The following is a 19,696-nucleotide window of genomic DNA, read 5'->3' as shown; positions in this document are numbered from 1 at the left end:
TGTGGCATTGCAGGTGTGCAGCTGCCTTAGCAAACAGTGACATTTTAGTCGCCACAGGATGTTTTCTCTCTCTCTATCTCCCTCTCTCCCTCCCTCCCTCCCTCCCTTCCTCCTTCGGATCCAGCCTTCCTCCTCCTATGTTGTCTCCAAGCTTTGCTTCCATTTTTTGCCTTTTCTCCTCCGCTGCAACACTTCTGTCCGACCGGATCACATCCTCATGGTACGACCGGCGTCATAAAAAAGCTTAAAACAAATTGATCTCCATCGCTTCTTTGTTTTTGTTTTTTTGGTTTGTTTTGTCTCTTTTCTTTCATCCCCCATTCCATATCTGCCCCTCTTTCCCCTTCCAAATGCGATCGGCCCGGAGGGTGAAGGCCTTATGTGTATAATTACCTTATTAGGCTCATTAACAGTACCCGCACCCTATTCTTTCTCTCCTCTCTCACCCTCCCCCCCTCTCTCTATACGCCTTTTTTCGTCTTCCACCTCTCCCTTCTTTCTCGTCCTCCGCCATTGAACAGCTGCTCTCCCCCCTTAATCAATCTATAGCGTCTTTTCCCTCCTCTCGTGTATTTCCTCTTGGGGAATGGCTCCTCTCTTCTCCTATGCTGCATTCAACCCCGCGCTCCTTCCACCCCACCCGCTCCTCATCGATTTCCCCTAATTTCATTCATTCCTCTCTTCCTCCCCTCCGCCCCTCACCCGCAGGTCCGTAATAACTTTTTTTGACCCCATGGAAGCGGAAATGGGTTCAAATAGTGAGGATATGGAAGTAAAGTGTATGTGTGTGTGTGTGTGTGTGTGTGTGTGTGTGTGTGTGTGTGTGTGTGTGGGCGTGCGTTTATATGAAAAAGAGCTGAAGAAGAAAAAGTGGAAAAAAAACAAGAAAAAAAAAAAAAAAAAAAAAACCACACCTTTACGAAAGTCTGAACACAAAGTGGTTGTTGTAGGTCCGTTGTTCCTGCTGCGCAACAGAGCGTGAGGCCTCATGTACAGAGAGGGCGATACATCCAGATACAGAGTCTCATTATTCCAGCGCTGACTCCGTCGGAGTCTGCGGCTGCGGTTCAAGTCGCTGAGCACCGAGCAGCTGACGGAAATGCAAACAAACTGCTGAAAGTCTATAAATCATACGAGGGCCGACGAAACCGTCCACGTCGAGGAAACCTCGACCCGCGTGCGCGTGAAGCGGGCGGTCAGAAAGGACGTAAGGTACGAAACGCGCCGAAAACACGACATTGCGACGCGGCACAAAGGTCTTTGAGACGTCTGTGTGAAGACGTCTCATCCAATTGAATTATCTCATTTGAAAGTCATTTTGGAGAGAGAGGGCAATGGAGTTTTTCATTAGTTTGTCGATAATGCAATAATACAGAAGACGTCATACAGTCATATGACATCATACACGTCATGCAGGATCAGGTCATTATGAGTGCAACCCGAACAGGAAAACTGAATTTAACGACGGACAACAAGAATGAAATACGGCGCGAACCGACCAATGCCATAATTAAAATGCCATTATTTAAACTGTAAGCTGCCCCCTGACAACAAGCGACAGCTTTAAAAGGCAGGAGGTTGGTATGTCAATGATGGTACCTCAAGCACCTCCTCAACCTCCACGCACAAAAAGCTCCCAGACGGCAAAATAAATAAAAATAAATCACTCCATCAATTTCGACGTCCATCCCAAAAAGAAAAGCATAGAATAGGGTGTTACGCAATGACTATTGAATTTGAATTCATTTTTCTATCGCCGACTCTCCTTCTATTTTCCGTCGCCATGGCGCCCGTCTTTATCCCTCGCCTTTCAATTTCTCTCCCGCTACTTGTGATTCTCTCCTACTGCCTCAAATCAATTCGGCTTTCCTCTTCACTCTCCATTCTCCCCTTTTTCGCTTCTCCTCTTCATGCCTATTGTCCCGCGTCACACTCTTTTAACCTGCCACCCCCGCCCTCCCTCCTCCCATTCCACACCGTGTGCGCGTGTGCGTGTGTTTGTGTGTGTGTGTTTGCGGTGGGCGTAGTGTGTAATGGGATGGCACAGTAGGTGAGATTAAATTAAGGCTGGTGTATAGGGATTACAACCCACTCCAGACCTGATCCCCTCCCACTCCTCGTAATCCAGGCCTAATTAATATATCATGGCTGACACAGTAGATAAAACAGCTGCTGGCAACACCGCGGAGACGGCGGCGGCGACGACGACACAAATAGCGTCAGTGCGTTTACCCTCCACTCCCGCGTCGCTCCATCCCGCGCCAGAGCGACCGTCGGCTGCAGTTACGCCCTGATTCATGTGAAGTGGGGGGAACGGTGCGGTAGGCTAAGTGAAACAAAACCAGAATCAATACGCGCAGATAAACCCACTTCATGCGACGCGGCGACCACATTGACAACCCCATCAAACTCCAAAACTGGGAGCTGGAATCTCCTCCGCACGCGAGGCGGCGGCGGCGGTGGCGGCAGCGGCGGGGGCTCCGTGCCTGACGTTCAATGTCAAGTAGTCGTTCCCGATTCAGCGAGCTGACGGACGCCTCGCTGAGCCGTGACGACAAGCTTGTCTCTCCTCCAGACGGCCGTTGTTTCCATCCATCCATCCATGCATGCATGCATGCATCCATCCATCCATCCATCCATTCAGCCATCCAGCCATCCATCCATCCAGCTATCCATCCATCCATCCATCCAGCCATCCAGCCATCTACCTATCCATCCATCCATCCATCCATCTATCCATCCATCCATCCATCCATCCATCCAGCCATCCATCCAGAAAGCCATCCATCAGGCCATCCATCCACCCATCCAGCCAGCCGTCCAGCCATCCATCTGCTCTACTTCCTAGTCGTAATCTATGAAAACAAAAAGTCTACGAAAGATGAAAATTGGGGAAAAGGCACTCCTGAGTGCTGGGGAACATTTTGTGAACTGAATGTGAACTCCTTGTCTCCCCGTGGTTCACATAGAACAGAATAACTATTTTCCCAACGAAAAGTAGAAAAAAAGTACTGCAGGCATTTTTTGTTCTCGGTTATTTCACAGCCTCAGCGACAGACCTCAACCTTCACCCCGACCACCGAAGCTTAAAGCGCTAATTTAGGAATGCGTTGGATGACCCTTCAAGCGTTCTCCTTTCCCTCTTGGCCGCTTCTCATAAACTTCCTTGACAGTTCTTTGCTGTTTTTCACAAAATCGCCCTCTCCAGTGTAATCTCCCGGACGTTGTTGAGAAAGCCACACGTGCCGAGCTGTTAACGTGAAGGTCAGCACCGACTCGGCGAAGCGGCGGTTAAATGCATCGAGGGCCGGCTGATTCCGATTCTGTCTCTCGAGTTTATTTAGGAAAAAAAAATGGCATTGACTTCATTTTGGAACACGCTCAATGAACCCAAAGGTCAATTTGTCGGCGAAGACCTTTTTCCACTTTGCAGGTATTTGTACCGATCGACTCTCTTCAACTTCGGCTCCTGCGGTAAGATGTTTGTTTTTTTTTAATCATCGCTCGGAAGGTTGTCGGTTTTCGGAGGAACGACCTGAACTAACACTGGCTGTTTCCTTCTCATTAGGCGAGACTATTTACGTCCCTCTTGTCATCAGTTTTGCTCCCTTGTTCATGCACATTCTCACTGTAATCGCACGGAGCAGATGGCTGATTTTTCCGCGAGGGCCCCTCCCTGAAACGAGCGAGACAAACGCTCCGGTGTCAACCTCAGTAAGATCGTGTACGGTAAAGCGCGTAGCGTCTAATGTGCCAGGCTTTGAAAGCCTCCTTTAATCCCAAAGAGCCTGATATGCAACACCTTCTAGTGGCGAAGCCGTGATACCTGATTAGTGCTGCTTTCCTGTATTCCGTTGTTCCGTCGCGTTCCATTGTAACCCCCCTGCTGTAATGTCATTCCAGGGGGTGGGTTTCCTTCTGAGTGACCTTGATTGATTTTCCCGTTTTTTCCCTTGGCAGGCCGGCGTGCTGGGCTCGTTCTTGGCAGGTCCGGCCGCCTTCTATGCTTCCCAACATGCAGTGGAGCACGGCTGTGGTTGCCACAGGAATCAAAAAGCCCCCGTGCTCTCTCCCGGTCCACTGTGTCTTACTCTGACACAACGCAACAGCACAGCAACGCAACACAACCACACAGCAACACAACCACACAGCAACACAACACAACCACACACAGCAATGCAACACAACCCCACAACAACGCAACACAACCACACAGCAACACAACCACACAGCAACACAACCACACAGCAGCGCAACACAACCACACAGCAACACAACCACACAGCAACACAACACAACCACACACAGCAACACAACAAAACCACACACAGCAATGCAACACAACCACACAGCAACGCAACACAACCCCACAGCAACACAACCACACAGCAGCGCAACACAACCACACAGCAACACAACCACACAGCAACACAACACAACCACACACAGCAACACAACACAACCACACAGCTACACAACACAACCACACGAGCAACACAACCACACAGCAACACAGCACAATCACACACAGCAACACAACACAACCACACCAGCAACACAATCACTCAGCAGCACACAACACAACCACACACAGCAACACAACACAACAAAACAGCAACACAACACAACCACACAGCAACACAACACAATCAAACAGCAACACAACACAACCACACAGAAACACAACACAATCAAACAGCAACACAACACAACCACACAGCAACATAACACAATCAATCAGCAACACAGCACAACCACAGCAACACAACACACAGCACAACCACACAGCAACACAACACAACCACACAGCAACACAGAACACAACCACACAGCAACACAACACAACCACACCAGCAACAGAACGGAACGCTCCCTTTGCTGCCGAATGGAGCAGAGAGGTTCTCAAGCAAGAGACCATTTCAGTGGGAACCTTTCCACCCAAAGCCACATTCTGTATCACACAGGTCAGGTGACAATTCAAAACTTCCTCACCCACTGTTATCGTGAGGTCAATGCAATAACAATAATGGCATAAGTTATGGGTTGTCAAACAATATTTAAAATTATTCAAATTATTTTGTTCCAACCACAGCGAGACCACAAGATTTCTTTCATTTTTATGGAAGCCAAGTCAATTTTCTGCTCTCTCATTTCAACTTGAGTTGCAGGCATCACTATTTCAGACTAAATTCTAATCCATTTATCATTCAAATTTTCTTTTGCTGCAAACTGAATCCCTTCCGGTTACACCCAAGCTGCCCTGATCTGCTGTTGATGACAAACGTACTTATTGTAAGTCGCTTTGGACAAAAGCCTTTGCTGAATGACGTGAAGTTAAATAACTTCAACTTATCCTTTTTGTTGCCCTTTAAAGGAGCCCGCACGCGCCCACTTTCCCAACAGTGAAGAGAGCTCTTCATGGAAGCTCGGATGAATTGCCTGCTGGAACCATACAGCACAGAGAGCCAATTGAGTCTAATTTTAGTCATTGATTTGGCCAATAAAGCTTCTTTGACGGAGCTGTCTGGTGGTCACAGCAGTGACGGGAGGGGGGGGATTCTCCCGCTCGCCTCAGACAAAGACGTGGTTTTGTCAGCGTGGCGGCAAAAGGAGAAGAATAGGCCTCGACACGACCAGGGAAAAGGTCAGGCGCTGAGGGGCGAAATTCACAAAGAGCGGACCGCGGCCGGCGATAGCCCCATGAATTGCGCATCTCTTGCAACCGCCCTCCACCCCGTCTCAAGGTCCGATTCACAAAAGACACTGCTCTAACGATAAGGCAGCGCAAACACGCCCATAAAGTTTTTGCAGCTGAGTGCGATTTGCCCTTGTTTTTGTGCCTGATTGCAATTATCAGTGTTGCAATGCGTATAATAGCGGCAGGACGACGGCAGAGAGACGGAGAATAATGACATCTTCAGACCGCGAGCTACAAGCTCTGACCGAAGAGGTGCGGAGGCATTTCTTTGAAACTTCAGGCAAGGAATTCAGACGTGACGGAGAGAAACCGTATTTGGGATTCAACATCGCAGTCTGTGAGCGCCGTTGGCGTTTTCGAACGCACACCTTCACTGTAAAGGAAGACGGACAAAAGAAAATACATCACATAATGCCTCACAAGTTTCTCAAACAGGACACCCCTTATAAGTGTGCTTCAGTTACCGCTGCTTGTCCCTTTATTGATGCTGGTGTTTGTGAATTGGACCTTTTTTTTTTCCAATGAGGGTAATTTACATAGAAAGGGGTCAATTTTGCACCAAATGTATTCATAATATCTCATTTAAAGAGGTGCAAATAGCACCGGAGCACCAAGACGCTATTTGCTCGGCGGTGCAGTGAGGGGTGCATTTCACTTTTTGCAGGTGCTTTGAGAATCACATTGTTTCCTTTTGTATTATTTGTGCAGATTTAGCGGCTGCAAAAGCCACAAGTTTCTCATCATGCGACCTCTTCTTCTTTTTTTTGTTTCCCTCTCATTTCACTTCTTACTCATCTTTAGTTTATTTCCTGGTGCTTTTTTTTTTATTTCCAAATAAACAAAACAAAACTAAAATGAGGATGTTCAAGGGATGTTCATTTTCAATCACGCTGATGACATGAAGAGTGAAAGAGCAGAAATATAGTATTTAGGAGGATCTCCTTGCACCACCTGTGTTCTCCATATTTCCTGCCATGTTGGTTCAACTTTTGCCGTTTTTAAACAGCCAGTAACAAATCAGCTTCCCAAGGGAAATCTGCCGTTTCTCCATGGTCTCCACAATCTTCTCTGAGATCGGTGAGACGTAGTTTACTCGGTCAAATCCACTTAATCTTTTCATATCAGAAGCCTTTATTTGAGCCGCCCTCTTTGGGATCGCAGGTTCAGCTGCATAATTGCGTTCAGGTCTCGGTCTCGGGGCTTCTTTCCGGGAAGTCTAAAAGGAAACAGTGCAGTCATTATTTCGTTTAAGGCCCGGGAGCGGCTTCTTTTGATCACCGCGAACGTGACACGTGGGCGCAGAGAAACGCCCGGTTGGGAGAGGAGAGAAGTGAGACGGAGATGAGGAAGGAAAGGATCACCCTGGATGGCAGGTCCCCCCCCCTCCCCTCCCCCCGCCGAGGCGTCTGAGATGCGAGCGCCGGGCGTGGAGTGCAGAGCAGCGCGCTAACGTGGTTCAGAGTTCACTGCGCCGACAGTCCCCCTCCACCACCACCACCACCGCCGCGCTCCGGAGCCGCCGCTACCTGTTCTCCATCTCCGCACTGCCACACCCTGCTGTCTTTTAAACCAACCCCTCTTCCCTTTATGTCTTTTCCCTGCATGTCTCATTTCATCTCCGCATTGCCCTCCGCCCCTCCCACGCCTCCTCCTCCTCCTCCTCCTCCTCCATTCTCTATAATCACGTAACCGTGGCCGGCCTGTCTATCCGTCTGACCCTTCGCTCCCTAAATCACCGCAATGTATTCTCCACCCTACTCTGACACCATGTCTACACAATCCCCCACTTGACACTCAACGGGCAGGCTCCCATCTGCACAGCCTAAATCAAACAGCCACTGAGCCCCAGCCAGCGAAGGGAGGGAAGGAAAAGGGGATGGAAGTGTCTCTCCATCTTGACGGCATCCTCAAGCGCACACAAGCGCACACAAGCACACACAATCACACACACACGCGCGCACGCACGCACGCACACACGCACGCGCAGGATTTGCTCACAAAGGTTTGACTCTGCGCGGCGCTGAGTTTGCGAGCATCCCCTGTTTCCTTTGGTCCTCCTCAGCCGAGGATGAAAGAGCGAAAGAGATGGCGCCGATGTTGTTCCCGCGTTTCGGTCTCGCTCCGTTAACCCCTTCTTTTACCTTACCCTGTCTTGTCTTGTTTCCTTTTAACGGTCAGATGCTTGGGAAAGTTGCGGCTGCAGCCTTTGATGGCTGGCAGACGCTCGTTTAATCGGGCCGAGAGAGAGAGAGAGAGAGAGAGAGAGAGCGAGAGAGAGAGAGAGAGAGGATGTTTTATTTGGTTCACGCTCTGCAACAGGAGGCTCCACTCCACCGTGTGTGTTTCTGTGGCAACAAAAAAAACAAAAAAAACAACTAAACAAAGTCTGTGTCTACACTCCGGCGCCCATGTTACAGCGCTGGTGCGGCCTCGGAAGTGTCTCGGGGCGTTCTGGGAGCGGACCGAGCGACAGTGCTGCCCTCGGGCTGGAGCAGCGTTGCCCTTCCCCAGAGTTTTCCACCTAACTGAGAGCAGATCACTCGCTTCTCCTCCTGTGCGACACAACGCCAGCGACACCCTCCTCTTGAGCCCGAGAACCGAGCCGGGCGGGAGACAGGCCTACCCCCGCCGTCGCCTTGCACGTAAAACTTAATAGAGCAGAGCCAGATGTGCATGTCCATCACTTGCACGCTTCCGCCTCCGTGTTTTTCTTTTAAGAATAAATATTGATCGTGATTATGATGCAACTATGTCCGTCCCTTACATTCGGTGCTTTCCGATGACCTTGCACTCTCCTCTCGTCCTGCCAAGAACGCCTTTCTCTCTCCCCTCCTCACAGAACAGCACCGATAGCATTTTAATACATTAGCGAGCGCTGAGTGCTTTTCCCTTCGTTCTCCTGCCCCCGCGTGTGTGTGTTCTCTCTCTTCATCCGCCTCCTGACCGACCGTCTCCCTGTTTTCTGTTTGTCCGTCTCACCCACTCTGTTTACCTCTCCTCCTTTCTAGTGAATCTCTCTCTCTCTCTCTCTCTCTCTCTCTCTCTTTCCCTCTCTCTCTCCCTCCCCCCCTCCCTCCCTCTCCATCCCTAATGGAAAAGCTTAATTAAGCAGCCAGCATCCGAGCAGATATTGTCTTTTTGCGATAGAGCTAATCATAGACCGCGGTCCAGCCGGGCGCCTCCCCGCCGCCTCACCCCAAACGCCACTGCATTAAATAGTATGATAATACAACCAGCAGCCGGTCTCTGGGGCATTTTACCGCCATGGTACGTGCACACACACACACACACACGCACGCTAAACACGCCCTTCAGTGACTATATCTTGATCTATTGTGTGTGTGAGCAGTGCAGTATGTTTATGGATGCCGTACAGATGGTAACAAGTCATTGTCAGCCGCTGCACCCGCCGCCCCTCCAGTCCCTCAAGTCTGTTCAACTGGGACAGACAGGCTGCAGGCTACTGAGGCATGGAGGTGAAGGAGAGAGAGAGAGAGGGGAGAGGGGGAGAAGGGGCGAAAAGATAGGAAGAGGAGAGAGGAAGAAATAGGAGGGGTAGGGAAACAAATAGAAAAGGTCAAAAGAAAGGAAAAGAGAGGATGGGAGAAGGGGGAGAGAGAGAGAGAGAGAGAGAGAGAGAGAGAGAGAGAGAGAGAGAGAGAGAGAGAAAACGAGAAAAAAGGCAGAGTAAGAGTAAGAGAGAAAATGTGTTGACTCCACACGACAAACACCAATAAGGACCCGCAAGGACCCACACGATACGACACAAAGACACACCTGCCAGTGTTGACACACACAAGCACACACACACACACACACACACACACACACACACACACACACACACAACATCCACGCCAAACCAACAGACCAGAACATTGACACCGGTGATGTTTCCAGCGACGCCGTGTCGTGTCTGGTGAATAAAAGGCTTATTTCCATCAGGGAGGACAGACGTGTGGCAGTGTCTGGGAGCGGGCGGCGCCCTGGCACACCGCCAGGTGGGCGCACACCTCCACAGTACGGCTCGAGCCACGCCCCACCCTTCTCTTCGCTTCCCCCACCCCCCTCTCTCTGCTCCATCTCTCTCTCCGCTCTCCTGTTGCTATTCCTCTGTCTCTGCACGGCCTTTCTCTCTCTCTCTCTCTCTCTGTCTGTCTGCCTGTCTCTCTCTCTCTCTCTCTCTCTCTCCCTCTCTCTCTCTCTCGCTCTCTCTCCCGTCTTTCTTCCTCTTCTCACCTTATTTCCTCCTGCTGGGGTCCTCGGTTTTTTAGGTTACCTGGCTCTTCCCAGGGGTCCAGACCCATCACAGCTGTGAAAACGGACACGATTGGAGTAGAGGCGCTGTGTGTTCCACTCTATTCTTCACAACGCATTTGAACTCTTCGTCACTGAAAACCACGAAAACTATATTCATTCCTTCATTTCCTTCTAGTGAGGGAGCAGTAAGTCAAAGCAACGGAAGGGATCAACTTAGAAAATGATCAAATACTGCAGTTCATTGTGCAACAGATGTCTTAAGAGAAACCATAACAAAACTGTTAACGTACTTCCACAGAACAAATGCGCAATAGATTTCAAAAGCAGCTTACGACTGAAAAAGACATTAATGACAGTGTTCATTGATACCTCATATGCATCTGCCAAAAATCAAATTCGTTTTTCATATGCCATTTCACTAATTGTACCCAGAGTGATTTAGATCATAAACACAATCTCTCAGCTCAGGCAGAATTACAGTGTGTACTCAGACAGAACAGCGTTACTGAACATTCAGTATTAACATGTCAGACCCTGTTGCATGCAGTACACGATGGCGTTCACTTCATCAAAATAAATGTTAAAATAACCTCAAAAGCAGTGTTTACCAACGAGTCACCCCAAATCCAGTTGTTTAGCCGATATTAACTGCAATAAATAATGAGGACACTTGAAAGCCATGTGATTGTACTGTGATATAAGACCTTATTTTCAATCATTTTAATTCCCAATCAATTTTTTCCGATCAATTTTCCTTTCTTGAGAAAGATCTCCCGTACAAATCCTCACTAAAAAGACCAAAATTTAAAACAGCAACTAGCAGCCCAAAAAAGAAAACCATATATGCAAAAAAAAACTAAAAACTCTAAATCATTTCCTAGATAGGGCTACCATCTTGCAGCTGCTGGATCTACAGATGTGACCAAGGTGTGATTCCGTAGCGCCCCACCTCCACCCAGAAGCCCAATTAATCTGCTTAACAGCTCCCCGTCCTTTTCTCCTTCTTTCTCTCTCGCTCTCTCTCTCTTTCCCATCGATGACAGGTCCGTCCATCTGACGTGGAACGTCCACGGCTCTCTCTCTCTCTCTCTCTCTCTTACCTCGGCAGGTTGGGAAGATGACCGCGCTGGATAGTCCCTTTCGGCGGCGGCTCCTGCTTTCCTCCCCGCTCTCCTCTATCAAACTGATTGTGCCCCTCTCCTCTGTACCGATGCTGCAGTGATAGAAGAACACACCCTCTCCCGGCCGTTCTCTCTCCCTCCCCGCCTCCCATTGGCTGCTTGTTAGAGGTGACATCACCCTTCTTCTCAGCCTCCAGCCCTCCCTCCCTCACTCCCTCCCTCCCCTGCTCCCTCGCTCTCCTCTCCTCCTTCTTCTTCTTCTTCTTCTTCTTCCGTGCTCTCTTCTCCTCCTCCTCCTCACTCCTCTGTGGATTCTGACCATTCCTTTATTGTGTATTCCCACCCCCCGCCTCCCCTCCTGCTCGTCTTCCTTCCAGCATCTGGCCTCCATGGCTGGATTAGTGAGGCCAGGTTTCCCAGCCTCAGTTTTGGCTAAAGCTGTTCCTGTATTCAACGGCAGTACAATGATACTCCCATTAGCACCATGCGCGGACCCTACGAACAGCTTTGCACGTCCCCTGTCTTCCCCCCCAGCGCCAAACCCAGATAACTGACTACCCCAGGTAAACTAATGACTAAATTTGTCTTTGCATTAGCGATTTCTATGCTCCATTGTGCTCCGTTTTGCTCCGTTTTGCATTGCCCCCTCTTTGATTCATTCTGCCACGAGGAGACGCCAACTGGGCCTTCAATTAAAAAACACAGAAATCAAAGACGAGGCTGTGACAAGCCTTACATAACACTGGTGAATAAAAATTCACAAATTACTGTCATCTGTGGTCTGTGTCTCGGTTGGGGGATGGGGGGGAGGGTAGAGATCTACTGATTGCGGGGGAATGAATCTGTTGTTTGTCTGGCTGTGTTATGACATGAACGCACCACGAGGGAATCTTATTAAGTATAATACCACAAACAGGGTGACGCAAACCCGCCCTACGATACCCACATGCAAAAATAATGACACGCACACAACTTTGAAGCGGTGAAAATGAGTTTGACAAATTACGATGACATGGGAACACACACACACAAAATTATCATCATCTGAAACAAATAGAAAAATGGGAAAAATAGGGAACCCCCCCCCCCTCACCGGTCTCTCCTGCCATGGGTTTTGCTCTGCGCCGATGATGCATGGTCAGGTTGGGGGTGCCAGCAGGGCCCATCTGCCAGTCCCGCTCCCAGGGTCTGGCAGCCATGCAGACCAAATCCGCCGGAGGAGGAGACGGAGAAGAGCAGGGCGTGGGGAATAGTGATGGATGGCACCGTCTCGGGTGGTGATGAACTTCACCCAATATCCTCAGATAGAGAGGGATAGCTGAGCTGGAGAGACTGAAGCAGAAAGAAAGATTTAATTGGAACTTTCAAATGGAGATGATTTGATAATGATACTCTGGATAATCCAAAATTTTTAATCAATGCGCCACAATTTAGACCAAATACATCTAAAAAGGGCCACCCCTTTGAAGCCAGTTCTTATCCTCTGTGCTGTCTCTTGGTTTGGTAATGTGGAAACACAAATGTGTGTTCCTTAATCCAAGTAACTTTATGTTTATATTTATTTTTAAGATATATATTTTGGGCATTTTCATGCTTTTTTCGATAGTGACAGTGCAGAGAGAAAGAGAGAAGGGATGACAAGCAGCAAATGGCCTCGTGCCGAAATCAAACCCGGGCCGCTGCGGTAAGGACTCAGCCTTGTATATGGCGTGCTCTACCCGGTGAGCAACCGGGCCGCCCCAAGTAACTTCATCTTAACCTACATGTGCGTTTCTTTTTGACCATCCATCAGAGCCAGAACTGGTAGAGCGAGAACATTATTCTCTAAGCAGCTCAGAACTTGGTGGTACGGCTTCCTGTTCAGCTCAAAATGGATGTCAGTCCATGCCTGAGTAAACCCGAGTGGCTGGTAAAAGGGTCTAGCATCTAAGATACCAAACAAAAAAGTAGTATAGTGTTTGTCGTGTTAAAGAAATTGTTCCTCCTCGCTAGACACCACAGGTGGTTACGCCGGCTTTCACTCGTGCAAGTTTTTCCCAATTGATTCATTCTTGGCCATCATAGGTAGACGTGAGGTAGGGTAAGGTAGGGTAAGGTAAGTAGGGTTAAGGTATGGTATGGTAAGGTGAGGTTAAGTAAGTAGGGGTAAGGTACAGTACGTTAAGGTCAGGTCAGATAAGTAAGGGTAAGGCAGGGTAAGGTAAGGTAAGGTCAGGTCAGGTAAGGTAAGGTTAGTAGGGGTAAGGTACGGTACGATAAGGTAAGGGTTAAGGTAAGGTAAGGTAAGGTCAGTCAAGAAGGGGTAAGGTAGGGTAAGGTACGGTAAGTAGGGGTAAGGAAGGGAAAGGTAAGGTAAGGTCCGGTCAGGTAAAGTCAGGTCAGATAAGTAGGAGTAGGGCAGGGCAAGGTAAGGTCAGGTAAGGTAAGGAAAGTAGGGGTAATGTAGGGTAAGGTACGGTAAGCAGGGGTAAGGCATAGTAAGGTAAGGTAGGGTAAGTAGGGGTAAGGTGGGGTAAGGTAAAGTCAGGTAAGTAGGGGTAAGGTAAAGTCAGGTAGGGTTAGGTAAGTAGGGGTGAGGTACGGTACGGTAGGGTAAGGGGTAAGGTAAGGTAAGGTCAGGTAAGTAGGGCTAAGGTAAAGTCAGGCAAGTAGGGGATAGGAACGGTAGGGTAAGGTAAGGTAAGTAGGGGTAAGATAGGGTAAGGTAGGGTTAGGGGTAAGGTAAGGTAAGGTAAGTAGGGGTAAGGTAAGGTAAGGTCAGGCAAGTAGGGGTAAGGTAGGGTAAGGTAGGGTTAGGTAAGTAGGGGTAAGGTAAAGTCAGGTAGGGTTAGGTAAGTAGGGGTAAGGTAGGGCAAGGTAGGGTAAGTAAGGATAAGGTAGGGTAAGGTAAAGTCAGGAAAGTAGGGGTAAGGCAGGGTAAGGTAAGGTAAGGTAAGGTAAGTAGGGGTAAGATACAGTAGAGTAAGGGGTAAGGTAAGGTAAGGTCAGGCAAGTAGGGGTAAGGTAGGGTAAGGTAAAGTCAGGTAAGTAGGGGTAAGGTAAAGTCAGGTAGGGTTAGGTAATTAGGGGTAAGGTAAGGTCAGGCAAGTAGGGGTTAGGAACGATAGGGAAGGGTAAGGTAAGTAGGGGTAAGGTACGGTACGGTAGGGTAAGGGGTAAGGTAAGGTAAGTAGGGGTAAGGTAGGGTAAGGTACGTTAAGTAAGGGTAAGGTACGGTATGGTTGGGTTAGGTAAGTAGGGGTAAGGTAAGGTCAGGCAAGTAGGGGTTAGTAGGGGTTAGGAACGGTAGGGTAAGGTAAGGTAAGTAGGGGTAAGGTAGGGTAGGATACGATAAGTAAGGATAAAGTAGGGTAAGGTAAAGTCCGGTAAGTAGGGGTAAGGCAGGGTAAGGTAAGGTAAGGTAAGGTAAGGTAAGTAGGGGTAAGGTACGGTACGGTAGGGTAAGGGGTAAGGTAAGGAAAGGTCAGGCAAGTAGGGGTTAGGAACAGTAGGGTAAGGTAAGGTAATTAGGGGTAAGGTAGGGTAAGGTACAGTAAGTGAGGGTAAGGTAAAGTCAGGTAAGTAGGGGTAAGGCAGGGTAAGGTAAGTAGGGGTAAGGTAGGGTAAGGTCAGGCAAGTAGGGGTAAGGCAGGGTAAGGTAAAGTCGGGCAAGTAGGGGTAAGGTAAAGTCAGGTAGGGTTAGGTAAGTAGGGGTAAGGTAAGGTCAGGCAAGTAGCGGTTAGGAACGGTAGGGTAAGGTAAGGTAAGTAGGGGTAAGGTAGGGTAGGATACAATAAGTAAGGATAAAGTAGGGTAAGGTAAAGTCAGGTAAGTAGGGGTAAAGTAAAGTCAGGTAGGCTTAGGTAAGCAGGGGTTAGGTAAGGTCAGGCAAGTAGGGGTTAGGAACGGTAGGGTAAGGTAAGGTAAGTAGGGGTAAGGCAGAGCCGGGCGATAAAATGATCTTGATAATTTTTCACGACAAATCGATAATGATACATTTATGAGATTTATTTTCAATCGTTTTTTTAGTCTGTTTTCCTCTACCTACAAAGACACGACACGAACAGCCAAAAGAAAGAAAGAAAGAAAGAAAGAAAGAAACAGGTCTAAGATAAGGTAAAGCAGACATCATTTCCTGGAAAAGAGCGCGGTGGGGTCGGACGTCATCATCTCCTTGGACGTGTCTCAATGCAGCTTTAAGAACAGAGTTGGCTTCCTGGAGTGAATCCACGTCCACACTGGAATCTCACAGTCGTCTGAGTGCTCCCGGCTATGACTGGCAGTTAAAGCACACTGGATGTAATATTTAGTAGCCGCTCCTCCAGGTAGGAAACAAACAGCAGAAAGTAGGAAGTCTCACTTAAACCGATCAATACATATAATGTCTATCCTGTCTTGCTCATTTTGTTTCCCCCTCCGTTCCAAAATAAGACCTCTGTGCGTGACAGTCGCTCAGCAGTTCTCCGCAATAATCCCCCAACTCCAAATTGACCTCCGACCTCCGCATAAGTACAATATACGTGCGGAAGTGACTGTCTCTAGCTGCTCCTTTGGAAGACCTTTCCTCCGCCCTTCCTCCCGCCCTCTTCCTCCTCCCTCGCTCCCTCTCCGCTACACTGTCAGTGAGTCAGCTGGGAGACGAGCGGGAGGGATCAAGTGATATACGAGGAGGAAGGAAGGCGGAGAGCGAAGAACACCAGCGCCCGGATGGCAAGGGCAATAGACCCAGTCAGCAAAAAGAAAAAAAGGAGATGGAGAGAAAGTGAGAGAAGCAACAGATAAAAGAAAAGGAAGACGGGCGGGGCAGCATACCCCGTCAGGGTAAGAGGGATGACAGAGGTGCCGACAGAGGTTGGTGCGATTGCTCTAAATTAAGACGTGTGCGCGTGAGAGAGTGTCTCAGACTGTGAAATAGGGCTAAAAAAGAAAAGCATAAGTGAGAAGGCGCCGAGAAAAGAGAAGAGGCCGCGAAGGGCTGAAAGAGATAAATCAAGATAGGGGAAAATAAAATAGAACAAAAGAAAAACGAGTAAAAACTTTGCGTGGCTTCGTTTTTTTTTCCAAAAAACTGCGTTTCCGAAACCGTCGTTTCCACCCAAAGGTTTTTTTTGTTTTTTTCCCGGAGGGCCTGTCGGATGCTCTGTTGCTAGGGCGCTGATGTGCTGGCTGTTTTCAGTGCTCCATTGATCCAGCTAAAGTCATTAGTTGGATGGAAGGTCAGCGAGCAGACTCTGACCCGGCGTTAATCACTCGCTAATTGAAGGGAAATGAGTTTGATTTAGTTTCCCCGCCGTGCTCGGAGCGGCCGCCTGGCAGATATGACCAGCGCCCAGACAGATCTCATTAGAGCAGCTCAACTGCTTGTAAATAGCTACACTGGAAAACAAAAAAACAAAAAAATCATTACCTCCACTTGGAAACAGAAATAATTTTTTTTAATTTGTGAAAAACTAAAAAAATTCCTTTAGGTTTTCCTCGGCGTAAAATGCCGAGATTTAGGTCTAACGTTTCGAGTTGAAAACCACAAACTGATGAGGCGGTGACGAAGGCCGGGAGCCGAAGGGAAACGTGCTTTGCAACAAAAGGAAGGTTTTGCGTCGGCTTCGGAACTTTTAATGAGGTGGACATTCTCTCAAAAACAGTGTGAGTGAGCCGATCGCGAGATCGAGCAGCTTTCCAACTTGGATTGCTTCCCCCCCACCAACGAAGAAAACGGAAATGTCCCTTGTCTTGTTTCCGGGAAGTCCAGGAATTACACAATCAGGTGATTTGTGTACTTCGTCGCAGACTCATGAGCTTTTACAGGAAAAGGACAATCACTCTTTTTTTTTTTAATTCCTAGTTAGTTTCTTCATAACGTCATGCAATCATGACATAAAAAGCAAAAAAAAATGTTTTAAATATAATGCATAAAAAGAAAATAGATGTGGCCGACCGAGGGGCGTGGTTAAGCCCGCGGCTGCGGACAGCAGCGCGGCCTCCTTCCGGCGGCCGCCTGGATCCGGTGCGGGGAGCTTCCTTAACGCTGGTCTGTGTCGCGGAGAGGGATCAGCGCGCGGGCTCGTCAGCCGTCCAGCGGCCGGTGTGGAGCGCCGTTCCTCCTGCGCACAGATTGATCCTCGTTATTTATCCTGGTGGCCAGCCAGCCTTTTTGTTAATCCTTGTAATGAAAACTCTCGCCGCGTCGGTGCCAGAAAGATTCCCGTCTCCCTCCCTCAACCCCCAACCGTTTGGCAGAGACTCCCACAGTATCGTTCGGTTATTGACCAATAACACTTACCAAATAAGTCTGATTGGGTTGCGTGGGTCTAAACTGGGACAGTTTGAGGACAGCTCGCCCCCTAAAATGCCACAAGGTGCCTGCTGCCGCGCCACAGAAGTCTGGCAACGAATCACTGGATGCGGCGTGATGAATAGATAGTGACCGCGAGGAGGATACCTCTGAACGCGGGGCTTCCACAACGCGCCGTGACCTTTAGACGAGACCTCGACTGCCACTTGTGTTTTGGATCTGCGGCGCGAGGTCTCCGAGCTGGTGTGCATCCCTTCCTTCAGTGTGCGACCCCCCCCCCCCCCCCCCCCCACCGGTCCCCCAGCTGAGCCCCATCAGGGCACAACAATCACCGAAACGGCAACTCTACCGTCGGTCCGGCGAGTGATACCGCAATGACACAACCTCACAGGCGGAGCGCGAATAGAAACCCTGATCAGGGGGGGCGATGACAGGCCCCCAGCGCCCCGCCCGGCACGTTCGCGCCATTGTCTTCGTCAGAGCGGCCCCCCCCCTCCCCTTGCCCGTCCGGCGCTGTACCTCCGCGCCGCTTCCCCTCTCCGATCTCCACGGGGACGCTCACGCTTCGGCAGCAGACAAACCTGGAAAACAACAGCAACAACAACAAAAAAAAGTAAAAGGAGTAAAAGGAGGCTTCATAAATAAGGGGCAGAGCTGCGTGCTTTATGTTCAGGGCCTGCGAAGAGTCCCCACCGCACTCACTGGGCTCTGATATACAGGCATCCGATGGAACGCGCACTGGAGGCCCGTGATACTGTCAAGGGTCTCCAAGCGGTCCTCCACCCCCACCTCCACCACCACCAGCACCCAGGCTGGAGGAAGATCACAGAGAGTTCACTGGGAGAGTGAATGGCGCATTCCGCCGAGGAAAGGGTTAATCACAGCCATCAATCCTGCCCGCCAGTATAAATATCTCCATTCAGACACTTAGAACCATTCAACCAATTACTGTAATGAGATGAGTTCGCCGCCTCTCTCATTCGGGCTTAAAGCCAAACAAAGCCTTTGGTTTATTTGGTTTATTTCACGCTCTGCAAGCGCAGTAATATCGTGATTTATTTGGCTTATTCAGCTTTTATTCAGCCGTGCGGCGATCGTCGTCGTCTTCTGGAGCCCGTGTTTCAGACGCCGGGATCAATCATTTCTATTCGGGGGCACGTGGGACGGGGGAGGTCAAGTGACTCGGCTGGGGCAGGGTTTCCAAAAAACGTGTCGGCGGCCCCCAAGGGGGTCTTTGAAGCAATTGCAGGGGGTCCGCCGCAAAATTGTTTTATTTCTTTCAAAGGTTTTGCGGATACATTTCCGTTATTTTTGTAAATGCCACCCCCACCAAAAATAAATATATATACAGTTACTATAAAATACATTCAAGTAGATATATATTTTACAACATATTTACTTCATATAGTCCATGATGGTGAGTTTGTTTTGTTGTTGCGAGATCTGCACTTTTTGGCAGCGACATTTGAAGTTAAATTAGTAGAAGTTCACTTTCTGGAGCGTGGGTGGGTCCCAAACTGGAGTATATTCTGCCAAGGGGACCTTGGCCTCAAAAGTTTTGGAATTCATGGGCTACAAACTAATGCTGTGCGCGTGTAGTGTGTGTGTGTGTGTGTGTGTGTGTGTTTTGACTGCAGACCTCATTTCTCGTCTCACAATCCCCACCTAGTGGAGGGGCTGGAGCACTGCAGCTGAAAACCAGCCACGGCTCCACTGATATCTCAATTACCAGCAGTCAGTAGCAGGAGACAGGCATCCAGGCGTGCGTGATCGCTTCAGAGCAAACAGGAACACCAAAATCCTCTTAACCAGTAGAACCGTGCAGCCGGACCGGGTGCAATACTGGGTGCAGCAGTGTTGTGCAAACCTCGTCCAGGATGACTCCCCTGGGAAGCGTCCCTCATTATTTGCCTCCTATAATTAAGGATCGCATTCTCCACACAGCGACTGATGCCACGGGGTTTTGAGGAAATTATGCATGAGCAAAATCGAGCGCTGAGCCGAATCTGCGGCTCACACTGGAGGGGTAGGGGGGGGTTGGGTGGGGGCATCAGGGAAGCACCGGAGGAAAATTGGATTTCCTTCCCTGCAGCATGTCCTCCAGTGGAAACAAAGCGCACGCGGGAGGCGGTGAGGAGAGACGGGTACCATGAGGAGGGCAGAGTCTGCGCCGACACGCAACGCTTTGGCGGAGCAGAAGGACCGTACGGCGGATGGGAAATGTGCTCAGGCCAGACCCCAACAAGCAAATAAACCATAAGCGGTTGAACGCGCTCATTAAATGTCTAGTGCCTCTTTAAGTTGAAAGTTTTCGAAGCACTCCAAGTGCGCTATCCAGTGACCTTG

The 19,696-nt window shown here is 49.3% G+C and overlaps 1 protein-coding gene across 1 annotated transcript in view; it reads right to left on the bottom strand.

The window, feature by feature from the left end:
- Nucleotides 1–19,401, bottom strand: part of l1cama (L1 cell adhesion molecule, paralog a) — a gene marked incomplete at its 5' end in the record, with an annotated part of 56,643 nt that extends 37,242 nt beyond the window's left edge. The window contains 3 exons of the mRNA XM_080014609.1: nucleotides 17,870–17,931; nucleotides 18,090–18,162; nucleotides 19,368–19,401. Of these exons, the coding sequence (XP_079870735.1) occupies nucleotides 17,870–17,931; nucleotides 18,090–18,162; nucleotides 19,368–19,401 (169 nt within the window). The remainder of the gene's footprint in view (nucleotides 1–17,869; nucleotides 17,932–18,089; nucleotides 18,163–19,367) is intronic.
- Nucleotides 19,402–19,696: the final 295 nt, after the last annotated feature.

Source organism: Zeus faber (genome assembly GCF_960531495.2).
Source record: "Zeus faber genome assembly, chromosome: 15".
In the NCBI taxonomy this organism is placed as follows: Eukaryota; Metazoa; Chordata; class Actinopteri; order Zeiformes; family Zeidae; genus Zeus; species Zeus faber.
This window is presented reverse-complemented; position numbering and strand designations above follow the sequence as displayed.